Source organism: Podarcis pityusensis (genome assembly GCF_964106645.2).
Source record: "Podarcis pityusensis genome assembly, chromosome: 3".
In the NCBI taxonomy this organism is placed as follows: domain Eukaryota; kingdom Metazoa; phylum Chordata; class Lepidosauria; order Squamata; family Lacertidae; genus Podarcis; species Podarcis pityusensis.
Window position 1 is genome coordinate 123,313,294 of NC_138026.1, and position 24,083 is coordinate 123,337,376.

The window sequence follows — 24,083 nt, forward strand, 5'->3', positions numbered from 1 at the left end:
TAGCTATTTTGCCTGTTGGACTTCCAAGATGAGACATGAATCCCAAACACATCAGGCAAGATTCACTGCAAACCCTGCCTACAAGCAGTGGGAGAGTCCTCTAAACTTTATAATCTTTGAATAATAATAATAATAAATTTTATTTGTACCCCGCCCTCCCCGGCCAGAGCCGGGCTCAGAGCGGCTAACATCATATAAATAACACAGCATACATAAAAACAGGCATCAATCAATTAAAATACATCTTAAAATTACTTCAGACAAATTAAAATCTGGACCAACGGCAGTTGACAGATTAAGACTGACAGCAGTTAATACTTGCCAGGACCAACTGTTTTCACATATAAGGACCTGTGAACAAGCTGGGAGGCCTCCTTCGTGCTTGTTCTTATACAAAGGAAAATAGGTCAGACTGCTGACCCTGACCCTGACCCTAAGTGGACTTGCTGTTATTCCCTTGGCTCTGTGTTTTATTTAAAGGTGTTCCCTCTGCTGGGTATCAGCCAAGTGGTGTAGAAGTAAATCCTTGCCACAATTCACTGGAAAGATAAATCTGCGACTCCCTTGGAATAACAGGGAGAAGATAGGACTACTCTTGCAATATATGAACAGATTGCTTTTAGACGTAGATTGTGTACGGACAAGTAGAATGGTGTTTGGAATGCATTGCTATAAAGCACGGTGACTTGCTCATAGTTTTCTACTATTACAATAATCGGACTACTTCTATATTGCAAAGTATCAGTTTCAAGCACTTTGCTTTGCTTTGTTTTGACCTTTCTCTGACTTTTCCCACTTCATTTCTCTTCCAAAAATGTTCAATAAAATATAAATATTAAAAAGAGAGAAGTTGGATGGGGTATTTCCTTCTGGTTTTTTACCCCGTGGGGAGATCCATAAAAGAAAAAAGTGTCACCCATTTATTTCTAATTGTGCAAAATTGTCCAAATGTGGGCACAGAAGGCTTTTCTTGCCATTTATTTACATGGAAGCAAAACCTTTATTTACCGTATTTTTTGCCCTATAGGACGCACTTTCCCCCCTCCAAAAATGAAGGGGAAATGTGTGTGTGTCCTATGGGGCAAATGCGGGCTTTTGCTGAAGCCTGAAGAGCGAGAGGGGTCGGTGCGCATCGACCCCTCTCGCTCTCCAGGCTTCAGGAAGCTCTCCGCAAGCCTGCGGAGCCCGCGGGCTCCGAAGGCTTACGGATAGCTGCCTGCAGCCTGAAGTCCGGGGAGCGCGGCACTGTGCACCCCAGGCTTAGGGCAGCTATCTGCAAGCCTGTGGCGCCCGGCGGAAGTTCCCGCGAGCTCCGCAGGCTTGCAGATAGGTGCTTGCAGCCCGAAGTCCGGGGAGCGCGGCACTGTGCACCCCGGGCTTAGGGCAGCTATCCGCAAGCCCGGGGTGTGCAGCGGGCTACAGCGCTGCGCTCCCTGGGCTTCGGATAGCAGCAAGCTCCGGGAGCGATGGCGACGTTGAGCACATCCTCGCCATCGTTCCCGGACCCGTTCTGGGGGTTGGGGTTGGGGGAAGCTCTGGCTTCCCCCGCCCCCAGCCCCGCAAGCTCCAGGAGCGATGGCGAGGTTGAATGCAACCTCACCGTCGCTCTCGGACCCCTTCTGGGGGCTGGGGAAGTTCGGGTTCCCCCGCCCCCAGCCCGGCAAGCTTGGGGGGGAATAATTTTGTTTCTTTATTCCCCCCCCCCCAAAAAAAATAAGTGCGCCCTATGGGCCAGTGCGCCCTATAGGGCGAAAAATACGGTAATTTCTTTCCCTTCTGGGGCTGTTGCTTAAAAAGTGAGTCATCGAAGGTGGTAACAAGAATATGGAGAATGGGACACGGGTGGCGCTGTGGGTTAAACCACAGAGCCTAGGACTTCAAATCCCCACGACGGGGTGAGCTCCCGTTGCTCGGTCCCAGCTCCTGCCAACCTAGCAGTTCGAAAGCACGTCAAAGTGCAAGTAGATCAATAGGTACCACTCTGGCGGGAAGGTAAACAGTGTTTCCGTGCGCTGCTCTGGTTCCCCAGAAGCGGCTTAGTCCTGCTGGCCACATGACCCGGAAGCTGCACGCCGGCTCCTAGGCCAATAAAGCGAGATGAGCGCCGCAACCCCAGAGTCGGCCACGACTGGACCTAATGGTCAGGGGTCCATATATATATATATATATATATATATATATATATATATATATATATTCCAAAGTAAAACATTAATCCAGAGAGGAATAGAATGGAAACGGAATTAAAAGAGAGAAAGTAAGAGAGAAAGAGGAGAAAGACCAAGAGACAGAGAGAGAGACTTTAGAAGGTAAGGATATTAGGATATATTTGTGCTGCTGCTGTGGTCGCCTAACAAGCCAGGCTACCTGGGGTGAGCATACCACAGACAGGGAGCCACCACAGAAAAGGCTGGTTCTCATCTTGTCACCCTCTGAACCTCTCGGGGAGAGGGGACATAGAGAAGGGCCTCGGGTGATCCTAGTGTTGGGAAATGAAATTGTCAGGGAGGCAGATTCTGAGTTCCAACAGATGCTGGGGAAATCGAAGCCTCCCAGGACTACTATCTCTCTCCTTTGAGGAGAGAGGTCATCTGCTCTTGGAAGGCATCACCCAAGCCTTCACTCTGGCTTGACGCTCTATGACAGACCCCCACTGTAAGGTCACGGTGGTTTCTCTCTCAACCATTTTTGCCCATATACTCTCAATCTGATTTTCATGCTCCAGGTCATGGATTTCTTCACAAGTGTACCCATCCTTTATATATAATGCTACTCCTCCTCCCTTCCTGTTTGGTCTGTTCCTTTTGAACAGGTTATACACCTCAATTCCTACAACCCAGTCATGAGTCTCATCCCACCAGGTCCCAGTAATGCCTATAACAGGAGTCAGCAACCTTTTTCAGCCATGGGCTGGTTCACCGTCCCTCAAACCATGTGGAGGGGCCGGACTATATTTTGGAAAGAAGAAAAAAGACCAAATTCCTATGCCCCACAAATAACTGAGAGATGCATTTTAAATAAAAGGACACATTCTACTCATGTAAAAACACAGATTCCTGGACCGTCCACAGGCCGGATTGAGAAGGTGATTGGGCCGCATCTGGCCGCCGGGCCTTAGGTTGCCTACCCCTGGCCTATGTGGTCAAATCTGCCATCCTGTCTCAAGAGCTCTGCTTCTTTCCCATCCTCTGAGACAGGCTTGTGAACGTGCAAACCTGGCAGACTTTCATCTTGGTATTGGCAGTTAGCATCAGATTCTCCCAGACTCTCTTGGATCACTCCCTATTGAATTTTACATGGAAATTCGGGATAATCCTGTATTCTACAAAACAGGAGTCCCAAGCAGGCGGCATCTTCCGGGCCGGGAGCTGCCCTCGCTTTGCCTCCTGCCCTTGTTAACGGAGAAATCTGAGGGCTTCCTTGGATAAAAAACAAGGACACCAGCCCGGAATACCAGAGCAAAACAGCAGCCAGTCGGCTTGGTCTTGATTGAAGACTGTAGTGACAGGACTCCCACCTGCCACCAGGTGGAACAAGATGGAAGCCCCAAACAAAAGAGACCTCAAATTTTATTAGCTGCTCATCCCCATGTTACACCCCCCAAACTACATCATGGGTACATCATGAAAGGGGAGGTCTGGTGGCAGGAATCTGAGCATCCTGGACCCTGCCCCATGGTTCTCCTTGCCCTCCACCAAACACCCATCAAGTGGAACAAAAAAAGATATTTCTATTTCCCTGTTTCCCAGCCAAGTTCATCCCACCCTTTTGTCTTCAACTGGGTTTGTGATTTCTGGCACTCAGGTATCAGGAGGCCAGGGAATATCACTCAGGCAGAGGGGCTGCTGAGGAGCTGAGCTCACAGGTCTAGATGAATTTCTGAAGTTTCCCCAGTTACAGATAGGTAGCCGTGTTGGTCTGCCATAGTCAAAATAAAAATAAAAATAAAAATAAAAAAAAATCCTTCCAGTAGGTGCTACTGGAAGGATTTTTTTATTTTGAAGTTTCCCCAGTGAGCCAGTACAGAGATACATTGATCAGTGAATTCCTACATTTGGTATCGTGCAGCAAAGGCCCTTTGAATAGACAGGAAGAAACTGCGATGAAGTGTTTCGTGGTGATACGGAAGGGGGGGGCATGTCTTCTTCACCTCCTTCTTCGTTACAATATATCCATTTATTTCCAATTGTCAATGTCAAAAGGGACTAAAATCTATAAAATTCATAGAAAACCAATGTGCCAATTTGCTCAATTTCTCTAGGACTCCATGACACCTCCCCTGTCCTCCATAATCCCTCCAGCAAGGTGTCAAGACCCTAATCCTGTCAAATCGCTCTGCCAAGCCCTTCCTCCGGGCGATGCCAGGTGACAGACTATGCATACATGGACCATTGTCTTCTCAGGATGTGCTTATCTGCGCATATCTCCAGCTCTGCATATTCCCCCCTCCCTCCTCCATATGTTAATCCGGTGTAACCCAACCTCTCCTTAATGTATTCATGATGTAATCTGTGTAACCCAACCTCTCCTTAATGTATTCATGATGTAACTGGGATGTATTTTGCACTGTATTCTGGGACATGGAGGGAAATTTCAAAAGTTCATGTCACCCCTTTCTCGCTGTTCAATCTCGTCTTGAACCTGTTGCGCAATAAACTTGGATCTCCTGCAACTTGCTCCTGTCTCCAGCTGAGCTCATTTTCCTTCCGCAGGGACCCTCGGACCTAGTCCGACGAGCTGGGTGGCAGAGTAGCCTCGCACCCAGATTTTACCATAACAGTGGGGACAAATCACACAAGTCACAAAAGCGATGGTGCTGGTTTTGGTAGTGGGCTGCATGTGCATGAGATCTGCTGGAGGGGCAACCCCCCCCAACCTATACATAAATTCCTGCAACACCCTGCCCATCCTGGGGAGGCAGGGGGCTCCCCTTTCCCCTTCTCGGCTCCTTTTCCTCCTCCGGCCCCCCGGCTCCCCCCAAAGGAGACCAGCTGGGCGCGCCCGGCGGGCCAAGGGTTAAGAGCAGCTGAGCCGCACTCCTAGAGAGGACAGGAAATGGCGGAGGCGGGTCTTCCGGAGCCCCCCCCGGCCCCTCTTGTCTCGGGGCGCCTTGGGGTCCCCGGGGTGCCGGGCGGGGCTTGGTCAAGGAGGGACCCCCCATTCAGGGGGAAAGAGGCCGGGCGGGAGGAGGCGAGGCTGAGGGGAGGCAGCCCTGCTTGGCCCTCCGGAGGGGTTAGGGTTATCTTGCACGACTCGAATAATAATAATAATGAAATAATAATAACAATAAATTTTATTTCTATCCCGCCCTCCCCAGCCAAAGCCGGGCACAGAGCGGCTAGCAACAACAACACCACAGCGGTACCTCGGGTTACAGACTCCGCCAACCCGGAAATAGTACCTCGGGTGAAGAACTTTGCTTCAGGAGGAGAACAGAAATTGCGCAGCGGCAGCAGGAGGCCCCATGAGCTAAAGTGGTGCTTCAGGTTAAGAACAGTTTCAGGTTAAGAACGGACCTCCAGAACAAATTAAGTACTGAACCCGAGGTACCGCTGTAAATAATAATAATAATAATAATAATAATAATTTCTTTATTCATACCCTGCCCATCTGGCTGGGTTTCCCCAGCCACTCTGGGCGCCTTCCATAACATATTTTAAAAAATCAATAAAACACCAGAGATTAAAAACTTCCCTCGCCTCTCACGCAGAGCTCCTCCAGATGCAGGCGACGCCTCAGCTGCCTTTCAGGGGGAAGTAACACCCCCCCAGATTTAGACATGTTTTGCACAAAATGGCCAGAGATCTCCGCAGCCCGGGGTCAGGATGCGGGCTCTTGGTTCGTGAATGGATTTAAACCAAACCAGGAAGAAAGGGGAAAGAGGATGGCCCACCAAGCGCCAGGTCAGGAGCGCCTCTGGCTGGGCTGAGATTCAGCCTCCTCGAGAGTCACTTTCCTCCTCTGCCATCTGAAGTCTCTGGGGGGAGGCGGGAGGAGCCGGTGATTGACAGCCGAGCCAGGCCGGAGTGGGGGTGCAGTTCCCCCGAAAGGCCACCAGGGGGCCGGAGCCCCCTCTCTCTCTGATTGGCTGCCCAGCCAGTCAAAGGGGGCGGAGCCAGCACTTTGGGCGGGAAAAGAAAAGGAGCCGTTTCTGAGGGAGTTTTTAGTCAGGGACAGAGAAGGGAAAAGAGCAAATTATTGATCATTATTATGATGATTATTTTATCATTTATACCCCTCCCATCCGGCTGGGCTCCCCCAGCCACTCTGGGCGCTGGAATAAGGGAATTTCCTGCAAAAAAAGGAAAGGTTGACAGCTATGGTCTGACCGGGGTCTCCTTCTTCCCGTCAGGAGGGGAGAGGTCTTCCCAAAGGAGAAGGGGATCCCGAGGTCGGTGATCTTATTTGGAAAGACCTCCGCAGTGGCATTGCTCAGAGAGCCGGGTCAAGGACGAAAAGCTCCCTTCTCTGGAGGCAAAGAATGAGGCGGCGCCCAAAGCTTTTCACGGAAACTGTAGCCTTTCCAGGCCTTTTAAACCATGGGTAGTGTTGTAAATAAAAATATGCCCTTTTCCCTTATGGGGTATCCAAGAGCCCATATAGAGTCCTTGCATAGGTTCCCTATTGGTAGGAGAAAATAACAGAGGCCAACCAGAGAATATTGAGAAGCAAAGCAGCTAGTAAGCTTGATCTTTATTGATCTGTTGCAACAGGGTGCTCCCCTCACACGCAGGAGAGGAAGAGGACCCCCAAAAATGCTGTGCAAGGGCTTATAAAGACTTTTGAAATTCCCATTCTCTAGATCAGGACCACCCCCAGAAACATTATGCATTCATCACAGAAGGGGTGTAACCTAAGACCACCCCTCAGATACATCCCACCTACATCACAGAAATTTAAATGTTGTTTTTCTCCTGTCACAGTTTATCTCCTGTCTGGCAAGTTACTTGATTGGATTGCCTGGGGAGCCTGGCCATTCTTTTGTAGTGGTAAAATACTTATTTCCTGGGCCAGGTCACAGGCTCACACCCTATTCATATCTTAAATGTGTCCTTAAGACAGGATTTGTGAGGAAAGAGACAATGGGGAGACTTTTCCATTTTGACCTTGCAGAGAAAACATTTGGTCAGTTTAGGAATCAAAATGGTTCCAGGTTGGCTTTCCTGTGCTGATCTATGTACGTGTGGTTATGAACGTTGCCATATATCTAAAACCATAAAATTCCTGGCAACTTCTGTTTCAGTGTATCTGAAGAAGTGTGCATGCACACGAAAGCTCATACCAAGAACTAACTTAGTTGGTCTTTAAGGTGCTACTGGAAGGAATTTTTTTGTTTTGACTATGGCAGACCAACACGGCTACCTATCTGTAACCATAAAATTCCTATCACAGTAGGAAAATGTTGCACCCGAGCCGGGACGAAAAGGAGCCAAACGACACCAAGGGGTTAAATCCAGAGAAAGAGGTTTTATTCTGCCAACCCGGGTGGGCAGAGGAGCAAGTGTGATAAGTCACAAAACCTGCACAAAGTTCACAGCCTTTGCACATAGTTTATATCCCCTTCCAGTTCCCTCCCCTTTTCTCATCCTTCTTCAAGAGTCCTGCCCATGAGTTCCTCTGAGCATGAACAGAAAGCTCCTGTCTTGGGACCATTTTTGGACTTTTCCCAGAAAGGGGGTGAGAAGGTTTCAGTGTGTTCCAGTTGTTTCATTCTGGTGCTCTGGCATGGTTCCCGGACAGAAAGCAAGTTGCAAGGTGGTTCTTTAGCAAAGCCAAAGGCTCTGAGAAAGGCCTGAGAAGACAAGGGACTCTGTTCTCTACCTGGTTGCAATCTTTTTCAGTTCCAGCAAGCGGAATGCTTAGCTAAGGCTTTTTGTCTTAGAGGATAATGCAGTTTTTTAAATGCTAGAGGCGAGGCTTTTGAGGCCTGGCTGGGGGGGGGGGATTCACAGACAGTTTTAGGGCTTTTTGGAGTAACCCTAACTGTTCCCCTTCATTTCTAGGGAAAGGAGCAGCAACACCAGGAAGCATTTGGCCCCCTCTTTGGCCCCCCTCAACATCTCCCTCAAGTGGAAGAACCGATTTGGAGAGACGCTGTGCCTGTACTACTGTGTTTAGGCCTGTGACATCTTTCCGTTTAGTTGAATATTAACTTAACTTCTGCCTGAAAGAATGCCTCTCCTGACCCAACTTGCTTTCACCAACTTTTTGTGTTAAAAAAAAAAGCTATTCTTGTTTGACCAATTCCTGCCTCAGACTGCAAATCACTAGGTTTTCCCTCCCCGACAGCCTGTGGCAAACAGTAGAAATTTGGTGGGGAACGATAATGAGTGGGCTCTGCTCCAGAGGCTCTTCAGAGATTGGGGTCCAAGTGAACCCCTCATGTCAGCACCTTGAACGGAGCCCCATTGTTGTGGGGACTCAGTGAGGAGGGGTAGAAATGCCATTAATAAAGGGAGCCCAGCCAAACATCTGGGTGCTGCCAGATTGGTCTGGCATGACTTGTTTTCGAGAAACCCCTGCTGGGTCTTAGTAATCACAGCATCCTTTTCTCAGTCCTCACAGACTGACGGTTTAATGATCTGTTCTAGGACCTTCCCTGGTTGCCTGGTATCAATCTCAAGCTCACCGGTCAGTAGTTTTTCCTGTTTTTGAAGATGGGGACAACATTTCCCCCCTCCAGTCTGCAGGAGCCTCTCCTGTTCTCCAAGAATCCTCAGAGCTCTAGATGAAGACTCTGAGCTTACATCCACAAGTTCCTTCAGTACCTTGGATGCAGCTCATCAGGCCCTGGAGATCTGAATTCATTTGAAGTAGCCAGATGTCCAGTTACTCCCTCTTTTCCGATCCTGGACTGCAGCTCCCTCCTTACATCATTTATTCTTTGATTACTAGGCTGGGCATCACTTTCCTTATGCAGCCACACTGTTTTCCTTAGATGCCTCTCACTTTTCTTTCCGGTTGGGACTGCCTGCATTTGGGCCTTCAATATTTCACCTTGAAGAAGCTCCCATTTCTTTTAGCATTTCAGAACATAGGATCTCACCCAGTATCTCCTTAAGCCTTTTTAAATTGGCCGCCTTAAAGTGAATTCCTGACTACACTCAGCTTGCGTTTCCCTCTGTCTCAGGGGAGGACATGATCACTTTCTCCCAAGTTTCCCAGACGAGATGGTGGGACAGTGTTCTCGAAGCTACCAGCATGAGTTTGACCAAACCGGGAGGCAGTGGAAGACAGGAGGGCCTGGCGTGCTCTGGTCCAGGGGGTCACGAAGAGGCGGACACGACTAAACAACTAAACAACAACAACAATGGTCTTACTGGACCACAAGCTGAACATGAGTCAACCGTCTGATGACATCCAGCATGGAATGTGTCCCTCCGTTTTTCAGCATTTTTAGTAGTTTAGCAGTCTCTGCTCTTTTTGCCTTCCCTGGGAGGAAGGTGGAGTGGATGTCTGAAACTCAATGTCAAACTGAAACTCAATCCAGATAGGACTGAGGCAGTTAGTGGGTGGTGCCCTAGACCAGATGGCTGGGAGATCACCTGCTCTTAAATTTTTTTAAAAAAAATTAAATACACGATAACTTTAACCTTTCCAAAACATAAAAAATATCAAGGTTCAGACCTTCAAACCTCCCCGCTATGGGTTCCAGTTCTAAAGATTCTACCTTTTCCTTTTTTCCTGCATCTTTTACCATTACCCATCTACAGTGGTACCTCGGGTTACATATGCTTCAGGTTACATACGCTTCAGGTTACAGACTCCGTTAACCCAGAAATCGTATCTTGGGTTAAGAACTTTGCTTCAGGATGAGAACAGAAATCGTGCTCCGGCAGCGAGGCGGCAGCAGGAGGCCCCATTAGCTAAAGGTTTAGCTTCAGGTTAAGAACGGACCTCCGGAACGAATTAAGTACTTAACCCGAGGTACCACTGTATTATGTAATCATAGTAACCAAAGTTGAGTTCACATTACAAGTGTCCTTGTATCCCTGCCCGTGATTTTAACTGTCTACAGTGGTCTTTCAAGTAAACAATAAAATTATTCCAGTCTTTTAAAAATACTTGTTCTTCCTGGTTTCTGATCTTTCCCCTTAGTCTCGCCATTTCTGCGCATTCCATCAGTTTGGTCTGCCGCTCTTCTTTAGTCGGTACTTCACCTTCTTTCCATCTCTGGGCCAAAAACATTCTGCCGTCGTTGCATACGTAAACAGTCTCTTATTTTCTTTGGTAATTCATCACATATTATACCTAACAGAAAAGCCTCTTAAACCCTTTCTTCAACTCAGTGTATATCATTTCCCAGAACGCTTTTAGCACTCCACAGGACCACCACATATGATAAAAGGTACCTTCTTTCCTTTTACATTTCCAGCGCAAATTTGAGCTGGTTCTATACATTTGTGCAATTTTACTCTCTGTTAGGTACCAACAGTACATCATTTTCATATAGGTTTCTTTCAACAGAACAGCAAGCCATCAACTTCAAATCCTCATTCCATAACTTTTCCCATTATAATAATTGTATATTATAACCAAAGTCATTGATTTAACCTCAAGGTTAGATTACTGCAATGCGTTACACATTGGGCTGCCTCGGAAGACGGTTCGGAAACTTCAGCTGGTGCAGAATTCAGCGGCCAGGTTGCTCACCGGAGCAAGACGGTTTGAACATATTGCACCAATCCTGGTCCGACAGCACTGGCTGCCCATTCAGTGTGCTGGTTTTGACCTATAAAGCCTTAAATGGGTCAGGACCACAATTCCTCAAGGACCGCCTCTCTCCATATGAACCTACCAGGACCCTGAGATCACCTGAGGCCCTTCTTTGTGTCCCTCCTCCCTGAGAGGTCCGGAGGGTGGCAGCACAGGAACGGGGCCTTCTCTGCAGTGGCTCCCCATGTGAAGAATGCTCTCCCCAGGGAAGTTCCCCCAAGCGCCTTCGATATACACCTTTAGGCACCGGGCAAAAATGTTCCTTTTTAACCAGGCCTTTGGTTGATTTGATTGACATCCTATGGGCTTTTAAAATGTGTTTAGGGGGGAGGGTTTATCGGGTGGTTGTTGTTTTTATTTTGAATATTCTGCGGTTTTATATTCTGGTTTTATTTTGTGAATTGCCCTGAAAGCCTGCAGGCATAGGGCGGTATATAAATTTAATAAAGAAATGAAATGTCTCCTCCCAGGATTCTCTCCCCCTCTGGATAAACAGCTCCTGCTGAAGTTGGAGAGGGGCAGCGAGAGCGGCAGTAGCGGACCCAGCACCCCCCTCTTGCGCCCCAGAGGCGCTTGCTCTAAAGGGGAAGGGGAGGCCAAGGCAGCCCCCCTTTTCCTGCTCAGTCCAACACGTGGACCTTCCCTTCCTCTGCTGGGTGAGGCAAGGACCCCTGGACGGTCAGGTCCCGTCAAAGGCGACTGGGGCGCAGAGCTCATCTCGCTTCAGGCTGAGGGAGCCCAGGTTGGTCCACAGACAGCTTTCCGGGTCATGTGGGCAGCAGGACTGAGCCGCTTCTGGTCCAAATGGACACCGTGAGAAGTGCCAGAGCGCACAGAAACACCACAGTGGTACCTATTTCTCTACTTGCGCTGGTGTGCTTTGGAACTGCTAGGTTGGCAGGAGCTGGGACAGAGGAAGGGCAGCTCAGTCATGGGGCCTGGAACCACAGACCTTCCGCTGGGCAGCCCAAGTCTCAGTGGCTTATAGACCACAGAACCCCCTGCGCCCCACGACCTTCCCTTTTTGGGGGGGAAATTCCCTTATTCCAGCGCCGTTTCACGCTGGTATCCCAGATTATTAGATCTCCCATAGAGTGTCCCCGGGACAGGGGAGGCTGCTGATCCATTCTTTTCAAATCTGAAAGTTGACAGCTATGGCAGGATCCTGGGCCGGATGGGTCCCTTTGGCGCGATGCAGCTGCCCCAGGGCTCTTCCTGGTTTCTGAGGAGTCCTGCATGGAGCCTCCAGGGCCAGAGCCAGTCTACCTTAGAGGGCACAAGGCGCTCTCCTCCTGCTTGGGGCGCCTGGGTGGCACTGTGGGCGCAGGATCCTGGGCCGGATGGGTCCCTTTGGTGCGATGCAGCTGCCCCAGGGCTCTTCCTGGTTTCTGAGGAGTCCTGCATGGAGCCTCCATGGACAGAGCCAGTCTACCTTAGAGGGCACAAGGCGCTCTCCTCCTGCTTGGGGGTGCCTGGGTGGCACTGTGGGCGCAGGATCCATAGCTGCCAACCTTCCCTTTTGGGGGGGGAAGTTCCCTTATTCCAGCGCCGCTTCCCGCTGCGATCCCAGATTGTTAGATCTCCCCTAGACTGTCCCCGGACAGGGGAGGCTGCTGCTCCCTTGACAGCTCTGGCCCTGCCTGACTTGAGCCCTGCCTTTTCCCTGCCCATCCCGGGGGGGGGCAGGGGGCTCCCCTTTCTCCTCCTCCGGCCCCCAGGCTCCCCCCGAAGGAGACCAGCTGGGCGCGCCCGGCGGGCCAAGGGTTAAGAGCAGCTGCGCCGCCCTCCTAGAGAGGACAGGAAGGGAGGGGGCGGGTCTTCCGGAGGGCCCCTCTTGTCTCCTCCGGTGAGTCTCCCCCTCTTTCCTGGGGGGCTGCAGGGGGGAAGGAGGGGGGCAGAGAAGCCCTGGGGGGCCGGGCGGAAAGCGGGGGCCGGAAAAGAAGCGCAGCAAGTGAGAACTGGGGGGCAGGGGGAGCCCGGGATGCAGGGGGTCCTGCCGTGGGGCGGGGGCTGCTCAGCTGGAGGCCTCTGCCCCCCCTTGGCCCAGGCGGGGAGGGGGCTGTGGGGCAGGGGGAGCCCGGGATGCAGGGGGTCCTGCCGTGGGGCGGGGGCTGCTCAGCTGGAGGCCTCTGCCCCCCCTTGGCCCAGGCGGGGAGGGGGCTGTGGGGCAGGGGGAGCCCGGGATGCAGGGGGTCCTGCCGTGGGGCGGGGGCTGCTCAGCTGGAGGCCTCTGCCCCCCCTTGGCCCAGGCGGGGAGGGGGCTGTGGGGCAGGGGGAGCCCGGGATGCAGGGGGTCCTGCCGTGGGGCGGGGGCTGCTCAGCTGGAGGCCTCTGCCCCCCCTTGGCCCAGGCGGGGAGGGGGCTGTGGGGCAGGGGGAGCCCGGGATGCAGGGGGTCCTGCCGTGGGGCGGGGGCTGCTCAGCTGGAGGCCTCTGCCCCCCCTTGGCCCAGGCGGGGAGGGGGCTGTGGGGCAGGGGGAGCCCGGGATGCAGGGGGTCCTGCCGTGGGGCGGGGGCTGCTCAGCTGGAGGCCTCTGCCCCCCCTTGGCCCAGGCGGGGAGGGGGCTGTGGGGCAGGGGGAGCCCGGGATGCAGGGGGTCCTGCCGTGGGGCGGGGGCTGCTCAGCTGGAGGCCTCTGCCCCCCCTTGGCCCAGGCGGGGAGGGGGCTGTGGGGCAGGGGGAGCCCGGGATGCAGGGGGTCCTGCCGTGGGGCGGGGGCTGCTCAGCTGGAGGCCTCTGCCCCCCCTTGGCCCAGGCGGGGAGGGGGCTGTGGGGCAGGGGGAGCCCGGGATGCAGGGGGTCCTGCCGTGGGGCGGGGGCTGCTCAGCTGGAGGCCTCTGCCCCCCCTTGGCCCAGGCGGGGAGGGGGCTGTGGGGCAGGGGGAGCCCGGGATGCAGGGGGTCCTGCCGTGGGGCGGGGGCTGCTCAGCTGGAGGCCTCTGCCCCCCCTTGGCCCAGGCGGGGAGGGGGCTGTGGGGCAGGGGGAGCCCGGGATGCAGGGGGTCCTGCCGTGGGGCGGGGGCTGCTCAGCTGGAGGCCTCTGCCCCCCCTTGGCCCAGGCGGGGAGGGGGCTGTGGGGCAGGGGGAGCCCGGGATGCAGGGGGTCCTGCCGTGGGGCGGGGGCTGCTCAGCTGGAGGCCTCTGCCCCCCCTTGGCCCAGGCGGGGAGGGGGCTGTGGGGCAGGGGGAGCCCGGGATGCAGGGGGTCCTGCCGTGGGGCGGGGGCTGCTCAGCTGGAGGCCTCTGCCCCCCCTTGGCCCAGGCGGGGAGGGGGCTGTGGGGCAGGGGGAGCCCGGGATGCAGGGGGTCCTGCCGTGGGGCGGGGGCTGCTCAGCTGGAGGCCTCTGCCCCCCCTTGGCCCAGGCGGGGAGGGGGCTGTGGGGCAGGGGGACCCCCAAGCATCTATGGCTCTGGGGATTATGCAATGGAACATCACCATTGCGGTTATTATTATCATTATTATTAACCTTCTCTTTCCCCAGAGTTCCCAGGGCAGATTACAACATTAAAACTATACTTAAAACAGATTTTAAAAAGCTTGCTGTCACAGACAGAAGGTGAGTCTTACTTGCTTTTTAGCAGCGTTCTTTTGCCCCACCTAATCATCATCAAAATAAAAAAATCCTTCCAGTAGCACCTTTAAGACCAAGAGTCTTATTTTGACTATGGCAGACCAACACGGCTACCTATCTGTAACTAATCATCATCATTATCATAGATTTATATGCCCCCCCCCGCCTGACCACATTTTCCAGGCATTCTGGGCAGCTTCCAACAAATTAAAACACAGAAAGGCTACCTGAAGACGTACTTTGGAGTGGCCCAGTTAGCCCTTGGGGGGGGGGGTGACCAGACAAGCATCCGGCCCTCAGAAAAAAGAGAAAGGACCCCTTGAGGACGTTGGGGATTCCAGGTGCTGGAAAATAAGAAATGGGCCCTGAAGTGGGGGGTGGGAGAGGAAGAGGGTCCACAGCTTAAGACCCCAACTGTGGGCCAGTGACCCCTTCCCAGGCTGTGGCCCTGACTGAAGGTTTCCTCCTGAGTCAGGCGGAGGAGAGAAAGCAGGCAGAGCAGCAGGTGAGAGAGACTTTCCCCTGGAAACTCCCAAGGGGCTCAGAACATGAGGGAGAATCTCCCAAACTGCTCTCCTAACGGCTCACCGCCTTTTGGGAAGCAAGGAATGAGATCTGCTCCCCTAAAGTGTTTCCCCTGGAAACTCCCAAGGGGCTCAGAACTGTCAGTGTTTGTAAAAAGCGAAAGCAAAAAGGCTTCTGACCTCCCTTTGTCTCCTCAGCCTGGTCCTCGGAGCCTTGTCTGCATAAAAGAGTCCACGAGAATATCCTTGCAGAGTTTTATTCTTAAAAGTCCTTGTGCAAAACACGACTGAATAACTGTACACACCAGCACTAACCAACCAACCAACCAACCCAACCTCCAGCCTCAGCACCAAACTAACAATTCTCACTCTCTATATTTATAACCTGCTGCAGGCCACTGAGTCATGCTGACCCAGCTTTATTCGCATTAAAGAAACAGCGGCCATTTTGGACGTGACACCCCTTCTGTTTCTTAAATGCGAAAAACCCCAACAGAAACGATACATACATACATTATATACATAAACCCAGTTTTGTCATCAATTCATTATGTCATGTTGCTGGCAAAGGCTTGGTAAACATATCAGCAATATTATCCTGTGATTGACAATTCTCCAGTTTGATTACCCCATTCTGTACACAATCTCTAACATTCGCATGACGGATAGCAATATGTTTTGATGCGGATTTCATTATTTCCGAGCCCGCTAATGCAATGCACGATTGGCTATCTTCATAAGATGGAGGACCACTGTAGCCACCCCCAACAACAAGTTCTCAAGATGGAGGGTGAGGGAACAGCTACAGTCGCCTGCGGTTCCTGCGCAATGTTTGCCATCTTGCCAAAGGTTGCAGGCAGCTTTACCTGCAGCAATTGTATGTTGATTGCCCTCTTAGAAGACAAAGTCCAGCAACTGGAGGAACGTGTAGCTACGCTCCAAAGAATTAGGGAGCTGGAGCTCTTCTTGGAAGCAACAGAGCACACCGTCTCCACCAAGGAGGAGACAGGGGACTCCCCCGAGAAGGAGGCTAGTTCACCAACACAGGAGCCAGATATATGGAGAAACGTGACTCAAAGAAGTAGGAGGCCCAGGGTTCGCTCTGATTGTTTAGAAATACACAATCGCTTCGAAGTCCTCTCCCCTAGCATGGAAGACGAAGAGCAGACTCCATTTGAGGATCTCTCCCTCATTACAGTCGATCAGGTATATGAAGATTAGCAGCAAAGTCAGTCCTCAGGGAATGTGCAGGCGACCTTGGAACGGACAGCTCACGGAAGAACCCCAACCAAACCTAAGAGGAGGCGTGTAGTGGTGATAGGGGATTCCCTACTGAGGGGAACAGAAGCAGTGATCTGTGGGCCTGACAAGATGTCTCGGGAAGTGTGCTGTCTCCCCGGGGCTCAGATCCAAGATGTAACTGAACGACTGCAAGGAATCATAAAACCCACTGACAAATACCCCTTCCTCTTGGTTCATGTGGGAACCAATGACACTGCAAGCAATAGCCTGCAGAAGATCAAAAGAGACTATGAGGCTCTGGGCAGGAAATTGAAGCAATTAAATGCACAAATTGTCATCTCATCTGTCCTCCCAGTTGAACGACGTGGCCCAGGGAGAGAGGGGAAAATAGTGGAAGTGAACAGCTGGCTTCGCAAATGGTGTAAACAGGAACAGTTTGGATTCTTAGATCACGGACTGCAGTTTCTTGAAGATGGACTTCTGGCAAGCGGTGGGCTGCACCTCACAACGGTTGGGAGAAATGTTTTTGCCAAAAATCTCAGAAACCTCATCAGGAGGGCTTTAAACTGACTAATGTGGGGGAGGGAGACAGTGCTCCTGAAGGTAGGAGTCTATCAATTGATGAAGATGATCATCCAAATGTCATAGACCAAATGGAGCAAACAGCACACAGACCTAGTGGTGGGAGGAAAAAATCCTTAAATAAGAGACACGGGGGAATGATTAATGGACTTCAATGTCTGTACACTAATGCGCAAAGCATGGGAAATAAACAAGATGAGCTTGAGCTCTTGGTACAGCAAACTAAATATGACATAATAGGCATCACTGAAACCTGGTGGGATAAGTCCCATGATTGGAATGTAATAATGGAGGGATACAATCTATTTCAGAGAAACAGACCAGACAAGAAAGGAGGAGGAGTGGCGTTATATGTCAGGGATGTGTATACCTGTGAAGAGATCCAAGATTTAGAGCCTCAAAGCCAAAGTGAGAGCATTTGGGTCAAAATTAAGGGAGAGAAGAATAACAGTGACCTCATTGTGGGCGTTTACTATAGATCCCCAAGCCAAACGGAGGACATAGATGATGCCTTCCTGGAACAGATGGCCAAGCATGCAAAAGGAAGGGAGATAGTAGTAATGGGGGACTTCAATTACCCGGATATTTGTTGGATGTCAAACTCAGCCAAGAGCATAAGGTCAAACAGATTCCTGACTGGCCTTGCAGACAACTTCATTGTCCAGAAAGTGGGAGAAGCAACAAGAGGAACAGCCATTTTAGATCTGGTCCTAACCAATGTTGATGACCTGGTTAGTGGGGTAGAAGTGGAAGGATCATTAGGCGCGAGTGATCATGCTCTTCTGAAGTTTACTATACAGCGGAAAGGAGCAGCCAAGCATGCTAGGACTCAATTTCTTGACTTTAAGAAAGCCAACTTCATAAAACTTAGGGAAGTGCTGGGTGAGATCCCATGGACAGTACAGTGGTGCCTCGCAAGACGAAAATAATCCGTTCCGCGAGTCTCTTCGTCTAGCGGTTTTTTCGTCTTGCGAAGCAACCCTATTAGCGGCTTAGCGGATTAGTGCTATTAGCGGCTTAGCGGCTATTAAAGGCTTAGCGGCTAAAAGGCTATTAGTGGCTTAGCGGCTTAGAAAAAGGGGGGGGGAAGCAGAAAAAATCGCAAGACTTGCAAGACGTTTTCGTCTTGCGAAGCAAGCCCATAGGGAAATTCGTCTTGCGAGGCGCATCGAAAAACGGAAAACCCTTTCGTCTAGCGGGTTTTTCGTCTTGCGAGGCACCACTGTAATACTAAAAGGAAAGGGAGTTCATGATGGCTGGGAGTTTGTTAAGAGGGAGATAGTAAAAGCACAACGTCAGGCAATACCAATGAGACAGAAACATGGAAGGTGCCTAAAGAAGCCAGGGTGGCTATCTAAAGAACTTTTAACTGAGTTAAGATTTAAAAAGGATGTGTACAAAAAATGGAAAAGGGGGGAAACCACCAAGGAGGAATTCAAACAAATAGCCAGCACGTGTAGACACAAAGTCAGAAAAGCTAAAGCACAGAATGAACTCAGGCTTGCTAGAGAGGTTAAAAGCAACAAAAAAGGCTTTTATGGGTATGTTCGTAGTAAAAGGAAGAACAAAGAAACAGTGGGGTCACTCGGAGGAGAAGATGGGGAAATGCAAACAGGGGACACAGAAAGGGCTGAACTCCTCAATGCCTTCTTTGCCTCAGTCTTCTCCAATAAAGAAAACAATGCCCGACCTGAAGAATTTGGAGCAAATGATTCAGCAAAGGAAACACAGCCCAGAATAACTAAGGAGATAGTACAAGAATACTTGGCTAGTTTAGATGTACTCAAGTCTCCAGGGCCAGATGAACTGCATCCAAGAGTATTAAAAGAACTCGATGGCCTTTGTGGTCTCTTCCAATTCTATGATTCTTCCCGAGATCTGCTCTTTGGCATTAAAGAATATGAAGAAGATCAGCAGAAGGGACCTGGAAAAGAGTTAAGAGCCTCGGACATAAGATCTCCAGGTTGATGGACTATATGGAATTGACGGAAAGGACTGGCAGATTCCGAAACCAGGGAGAGGAGAATACTTGGCTAGTTTAGATGTATTCAAGTCTCCAGGGCCAGATGAACTGCATCCAAGAGTATTAAAAGAACTGGCAGATGTGATCTCAGAACCACTGGCAGTCATCTTTGAGAATTCCTGGAGAACAGGCGAAGTCCCGGCAGACTGGAGGAGGGCAAATGTTGTCCCTATTTTCAAAAAGGGGAAAAGAGAGGACCCAAATAATTACCGCCCAGTCAGTCTGACATCAATACCAGGGAAGATTCTGGAGCAGATCATTAAGCAAACAGTCTGTGAGCACCTAGAAAGGAATGCTGTGATCACCAATAGTCAGCATGGATTTCTGAAAAATAAGTCATGTCAGACTAACCTGATCTCGTTTTTTGACAGAATTACAAGCCTGGTAGATGAAGGGAACGCAGTGGATGTAGTCTACCTTGATTTCAGCAAGGCATTTGACAAGGTGCCCCATGATATTCTTGTAAAGAAGCAGACTGGAAGAAATTCAAAGACTATCTTCAGAAACATTGCAAAATTAAGGAGTGTTAGAGTGATGTTGGATCGAAAATAAGTGGTTTCCAGCTGTACATGTTAAAGTTATCGATAGACTAAGATTAAAGATTAGGATTAAAGATGTTTAAGGAAATGGAAATTTGGTACTTAAGAGGTAAAAATTTAATGTTATATTACATTAAGATTAAAGATTAGGATTAAAGAAGTCTAAGTGTTATATATTATATTAAGATTAAAGATTGGGATTAAAAAAGTGGAAAAGAAATTGCTGGACAAACAATTTGGATTGGAATACAAAAGAGGGAGGTATGAGGAAGTCCAGAAAATGAGTAAATTCAAATACGGAAATGGAAAAGAGATATTGTTTTTAATTGTTATGTTTCTTTTTTTACTGTTGATTCTTGCTTTTCGTGTTTTTTTTCATATTTTTTTTCTGGGATTTGCATTGTGTATTTGTCAGGGGTTCAGGAGCAGAGGCAAGGGCAAGGGAGGAAACAGAGAGCGAGGGAGAGGAGGCAGAAGAAAAGATGAGTGATGACGACGACCCGAGATCTCCGAGTCTTTCCAGTGAATCAGAAGATTCACAGAAAGGAGCACCAGTGGCCAGGGCAAGGGGGGAGCCTAGGGGGACACCCCAGGAAGATAGAGCCAGAGGGGACTCAGAGGGGAGCAGTTGGAAATCAGGACCAGCGTCACCGCCAGAGAGCAGGGAAGAGGAAGGGCGCCAGGGATCAAGCGCTGGCAGCTCACAACAGGGGGGAGGGCACGAGTCAGGAGTGGCCACACCTCCATCGGGGAGCGAAGAAACGGTCAGACGGAAGGTGGAAGGTTGGGCGCGCGTGCCAAGTTCAAATGCACAGGAAAGTGGCGCAGTAGGCAGCCCGGAAAGGGAGCCAGGTCCTAAAGCCCGCCGAAAGGAGGGAGAAGAGTCAGGGGGGTCAGCGTCAGCGTCAGAGGAATCCCGGAAGGAAGAGACCCCGGGGGGCAGAGGGACCCAGAGAAGAACAGTCAGGCGGAAAAGGTGGAGCAAGGCTAGGATATTAAGTTGGTGTACAAGGGGCGGAGACTCAGATGGAGCTTCGCCGATCTAACCATGAGACGTAGAGTTGCACGCAGCAGCTTGAGAATGGAAACTGTAACTCAATAAAGACTTTTATTTAATGATCGCTGGCTAGCGTGATCCTCTGTGAGCTAGGATCTGGAAGCAGCTCTGACAGTAAGCTCCATCCCTGAATTGTGGGCATCTACGTCCTCGCGGAGAGGAGAGAAAGCGGGTGCCTACTAGCGAGCTCACGAACGGCAGACAACATGACGGCCGAACAGCAGATAGCGGAACTCAGAGAAGCAGTGACACGACTGAATGCCGAGGCTCTTGCATCCAGGAAGAGAGAGGAGGACGCAGCTGCCGCCTACAGGGATCTCCAGGTCAGGTTGGAAGTGCTTACGAAGCAAGGGCAACTGACACCCAAACCGGAGGGGATTGGGTTGGGGAGACGAACAGGCGGTCTGGTCTCTCACTTCGATGGGAATTTGCAACAGTACCCCAACTTTAGAGCAGATGTAATGTGTGCACTGCAACTGCTGAACAAAGACTTTAGAGATGAGCAAGAGAAGGTGGGATTCATCATGTCCCATTTGCATGGAGATGCTAAAGCATGGCTGCGCAATTTGTGGAGAGATAATGATCCAGCGCTCCAAAATGCGGATGCCTTTATTAAAGCGATGGATGGGTGCTTTTTGTCAAGCATTGACGTGGATCTTGCTCGGCAGCAGATACATGGACTGAAGCAAGGGAGGGCCAGCGTAAGGCAGTACCATGCCCGCTTTTTCGCTTTGGTCAGTGCCGTGGAATGGGACAGAGATTCGGCTCCTGTAAGAGACCTGTTTTGGGAGGGATTGCACGGCTCGGTTAAAGATGAAATTGCGAGGGGGGAGAGACCCCGGACCACGCAGGAGATCGTTCAGAGGGCGCTGGCGGTGGGGGTGCGGCTGGAAGGACGTCCGTGGAGCAGGGACGAAGGGCGTGGAGGGCGCGAACCAGCCAGGGGCTCCTCCTTCCTTCCCAGAGAAGCAGCGCGTGCGCAATCCACGCCTCCGCCAGGAGGAGGAGCGGAACCTATGGAGGTTGGAGGTGCAAGGGCTCAGTCAGCAGCCAGAGCCCTAGCACCGGCAGCAGTGAAAGCGAAGCCTCCTAGAGGGAACAGGAAGTGTTACATCTGCGATGATCCACAGCATATGGCGAAAGAGTGTCCCCAGAGGCTCCACAAGCACACTGCAGCCTCAGCAATGGTAACTGCAGCAACGCAGCAAGGACAACCACAGCAGGGAAACGACGGAGTCTGGTTGGAGGAAGAGGCACTGGGGCCCAGCCAGACGTGTCAGTGAAGCAGTCCCCAGAGATTTTACAGCCCATGGACCCCCTCCCGCCCAAACCGGTAGTGAGGCTCACCGCGTCGCTCCAGCTGCCCAATGGAATCACCATGGACGTGCCAATCACCATTGACTCCGGAAGCAATGCGGACTTTATAGGGCAGGACTTTGTCGACCGGCACGCTATACAGTTGCTGCCTGCCACGCTGCCCCTGCAGGTTGTCACGGTGGATGGCAGGGAGCTGCTAGGGGGGCAAGTGGTGAAGCAGACGCCACCAATGGTGATGCGACTTGGGAATCACAGGGAAATCATCAGCTTCAATGTCACTCAACTATCGGACACGCCCATTGTATTGGGCATGAGTTGGCTGGACAAGCACAGCCCGACGCTGGCTTGGTACCAGAGGCAGCTGACCTTTGGCTCTTCCTTTTGCGCTGAACACTGCATCGTGCCCAGGCAGGAAGGAGGGGAAGAGGAGTCACAGCTGCAGCTAGGCACGCTGCAAGCGGTTCCCCACAAGTACGCAGAATTTTTGGAGGTTTTCTGCGAGAAGGAGGCAGACAGGCTACCCCCCCACAGACCATATGACTGCAAAATTGACCTGCTGCCGGGGGCGGCGCTGCCCAAAGGGAAGCTGTATTCCATGTCTGAGGACGAACTGCAGGAACTCAAAGAGTTCATAGATCATAATTTGGAGCGCGGTTTCATCCGAGAGTCCAACGCAGCGGGGGGCAGTCCGGTATTCTTTGTTAAGAAGCGGGACACGCCCCAAAAAAGACTTGTAGTGGACTTTCGCATCTTGAACAGTGTGACCAAGCCATCGGACTTCCCCATGCCCCGAATCGACGACCTCCTCGCAAAGGTACGGAAGGGCAGAGTGTTCACCAAGTTGGACCTGCGAGGGGCATACAACCTCATTCGCATGCGGGAGGGAGATGAGTGGAAGACAGCCATGTTCACGCCCCTGGGCACCTACGAATATAGAGTTATGCCTTTTGGATTGCAAAATGGCTCCCACGTTTTTCAAGCTTTCATGCATCACGTGTTGGCGGGGCTCCTCTACAAGACGTGCGTCTGTTTCTTGGATGACATCCTGATCTTTTCGGAATCGCAGCAGGAGCATGACAGACACGTCAAGGAAGTGCTGAGCAGGCTACAGCAACATAGGCTTTACGCCAAGCTGGAGAAGTGCCAATTCGACGTGACGGAGGTGGATTTCCTGGGCTACAAGTTGTCTGATAAAGGGCTCGCCATGGACAGCGCCAAGGTCCGAGCAGTGTTGGATTGGAAAAGCCCACGCAACCGGAAGGAGGTCCAACGGTTTGTCGGCTTCGCGAACTTCTATCGCAAGTTTATCAAAGGCTTTGCGATGCAGACAGCGGCCATCACGGACACGCTCAGCTCCAAGAAAAAGAAGTTCATCTGGACAGAGCAGGCGGAGCAGTCCTTTCAGGCACTCAAGCGTCTCTTCGCGTCGGAAGAGCAGCTGCTTCATGTCAACCCCAGCAGGCCGATGAGGGTGGAGACAGACGCTTCGGACAGAGCCGTGGGAGCAGTCCTGCTGCAGAAAGACCCGCAGGGGGTTTGGAGGCCGGGAGCGTTTTACTCAAGGAAGCTCAGCAAGTCCGAACAGAACTACACCATCTGGGACAGGGAGTTGCTGGCCATTCATGCAGCGTTCAAAGCGTGGAGGCACTTCCTGATCGGCGCCAAGCACACGGTGCAGGTCTGCACGGACCACAAGAATCTAGAGCACTGGCGCACGGCACAGTTCCTGAACCAGAGGCAGATACGTTGGGCTGAGTTCTTTGCGAATTTCGACTTCCGAATAGAGTATGTCCCGGGGGACACCAACATCATGGCGGATGCTCTCTCCCGTAAGCCACAGTATCTGGAGGAGGCAACGCCAGCGGCCGCCATGCACATCTTCGCACCGACAGTGTGGGCGTTCGCGGCGGCAACAGTTGACCTGGATGCGGTGCGACGAGCGTTGCAGGATGACTCCTTCGCGCAAGCAAAGATGGCAGAGGTGCACAGGGGCACGGCAGCGACCGACGAGTTCCAGCTGCGAGATGGTTTGCTCATCCGTAAAGGGGCCATCTACGTGCCGGGAGACGAACTTCGCGCCAAGGTACTGCAGCAGCTGCACGACGCGCCCACTGCCGGGCACTTTGGCAAGAAGAAGACGGTGGAATTAGTAGCCAGAGACTTCTGGTGGCCCGGAATGAGAGGGGAAGTCGCGGACTACGTGGCGAGGTGTGACACCTGCCAGAGGTCCAAACCAGTGCACAGACCGCCGGCCGGACTGCTGGAACCGCTGCAAACTCCGTTCGAGCCATGGGAGAGAGTGGCCCTGGACTTTGTCACGGATCTGCCCAGCTCGAGGGGCAAGACGGCTGTGCTGGTGGTGGTGGATTTGTTCTCCAAGATGGCACATTTCATTCCGTGTGCGAAGGTGGCCACGGCGGAACAAACCGCCAAACTGTTCATAGACCACGTGTTCAAGGTTCACGGTCTGCCGCGGTCTATTCTGTCCGACCGAGGGCGACAGTTCATCTCAAA

General features: G+C 51.6%; 1 protein-coding gene and 1 long non-coding RNA gene across 5 annotated transcripts in view; one reads left to right on the top strand and one right to left on the bottom strand.

Annotated features, from left to right (window-relative positions):
* The window catches only part of LOC308474520 (uncharacterized protein), an 88,341-nt gene that overhangs the window by 40,141 nt on the left and 24,117 nt on the right, over positions 1-24,083 (top strand). Inside the window, exon 2 of one of the 4 annotated variants that reach the window (XM_081000923.1) lies at positions 14,744-14,790. The exons of 2 other annotated variants lie outside the window; for them this stretch is intronic. In XM_081000923.1, coding sequence (XP_080857049.1) covers positions 14,744-14,790 — 47 coding nt within the window. Of the gene's footprint in view, positions 1-12,431; positions 12,563-14,743; positions 14,791-24,083 lie in introns of those variants that run through there. One more of the 4 variants, XM_081000922.1, reaches the window with a different exon arrangement.
* Positions 7,448-24,083, bottom strand: part of LOC308474700 — a 44,904-nt gene continuing 28,268 nt past the window's right edge. The window contains exon 2 of the long non-coding RNA XR_013984866.1: positions 7,448-9,294. This is a non-coding gene — a long non-coding RNA (uncharacterized lncRNA). The remainder of the gene's footprint in view (positions 9,295-24,083) is intronic.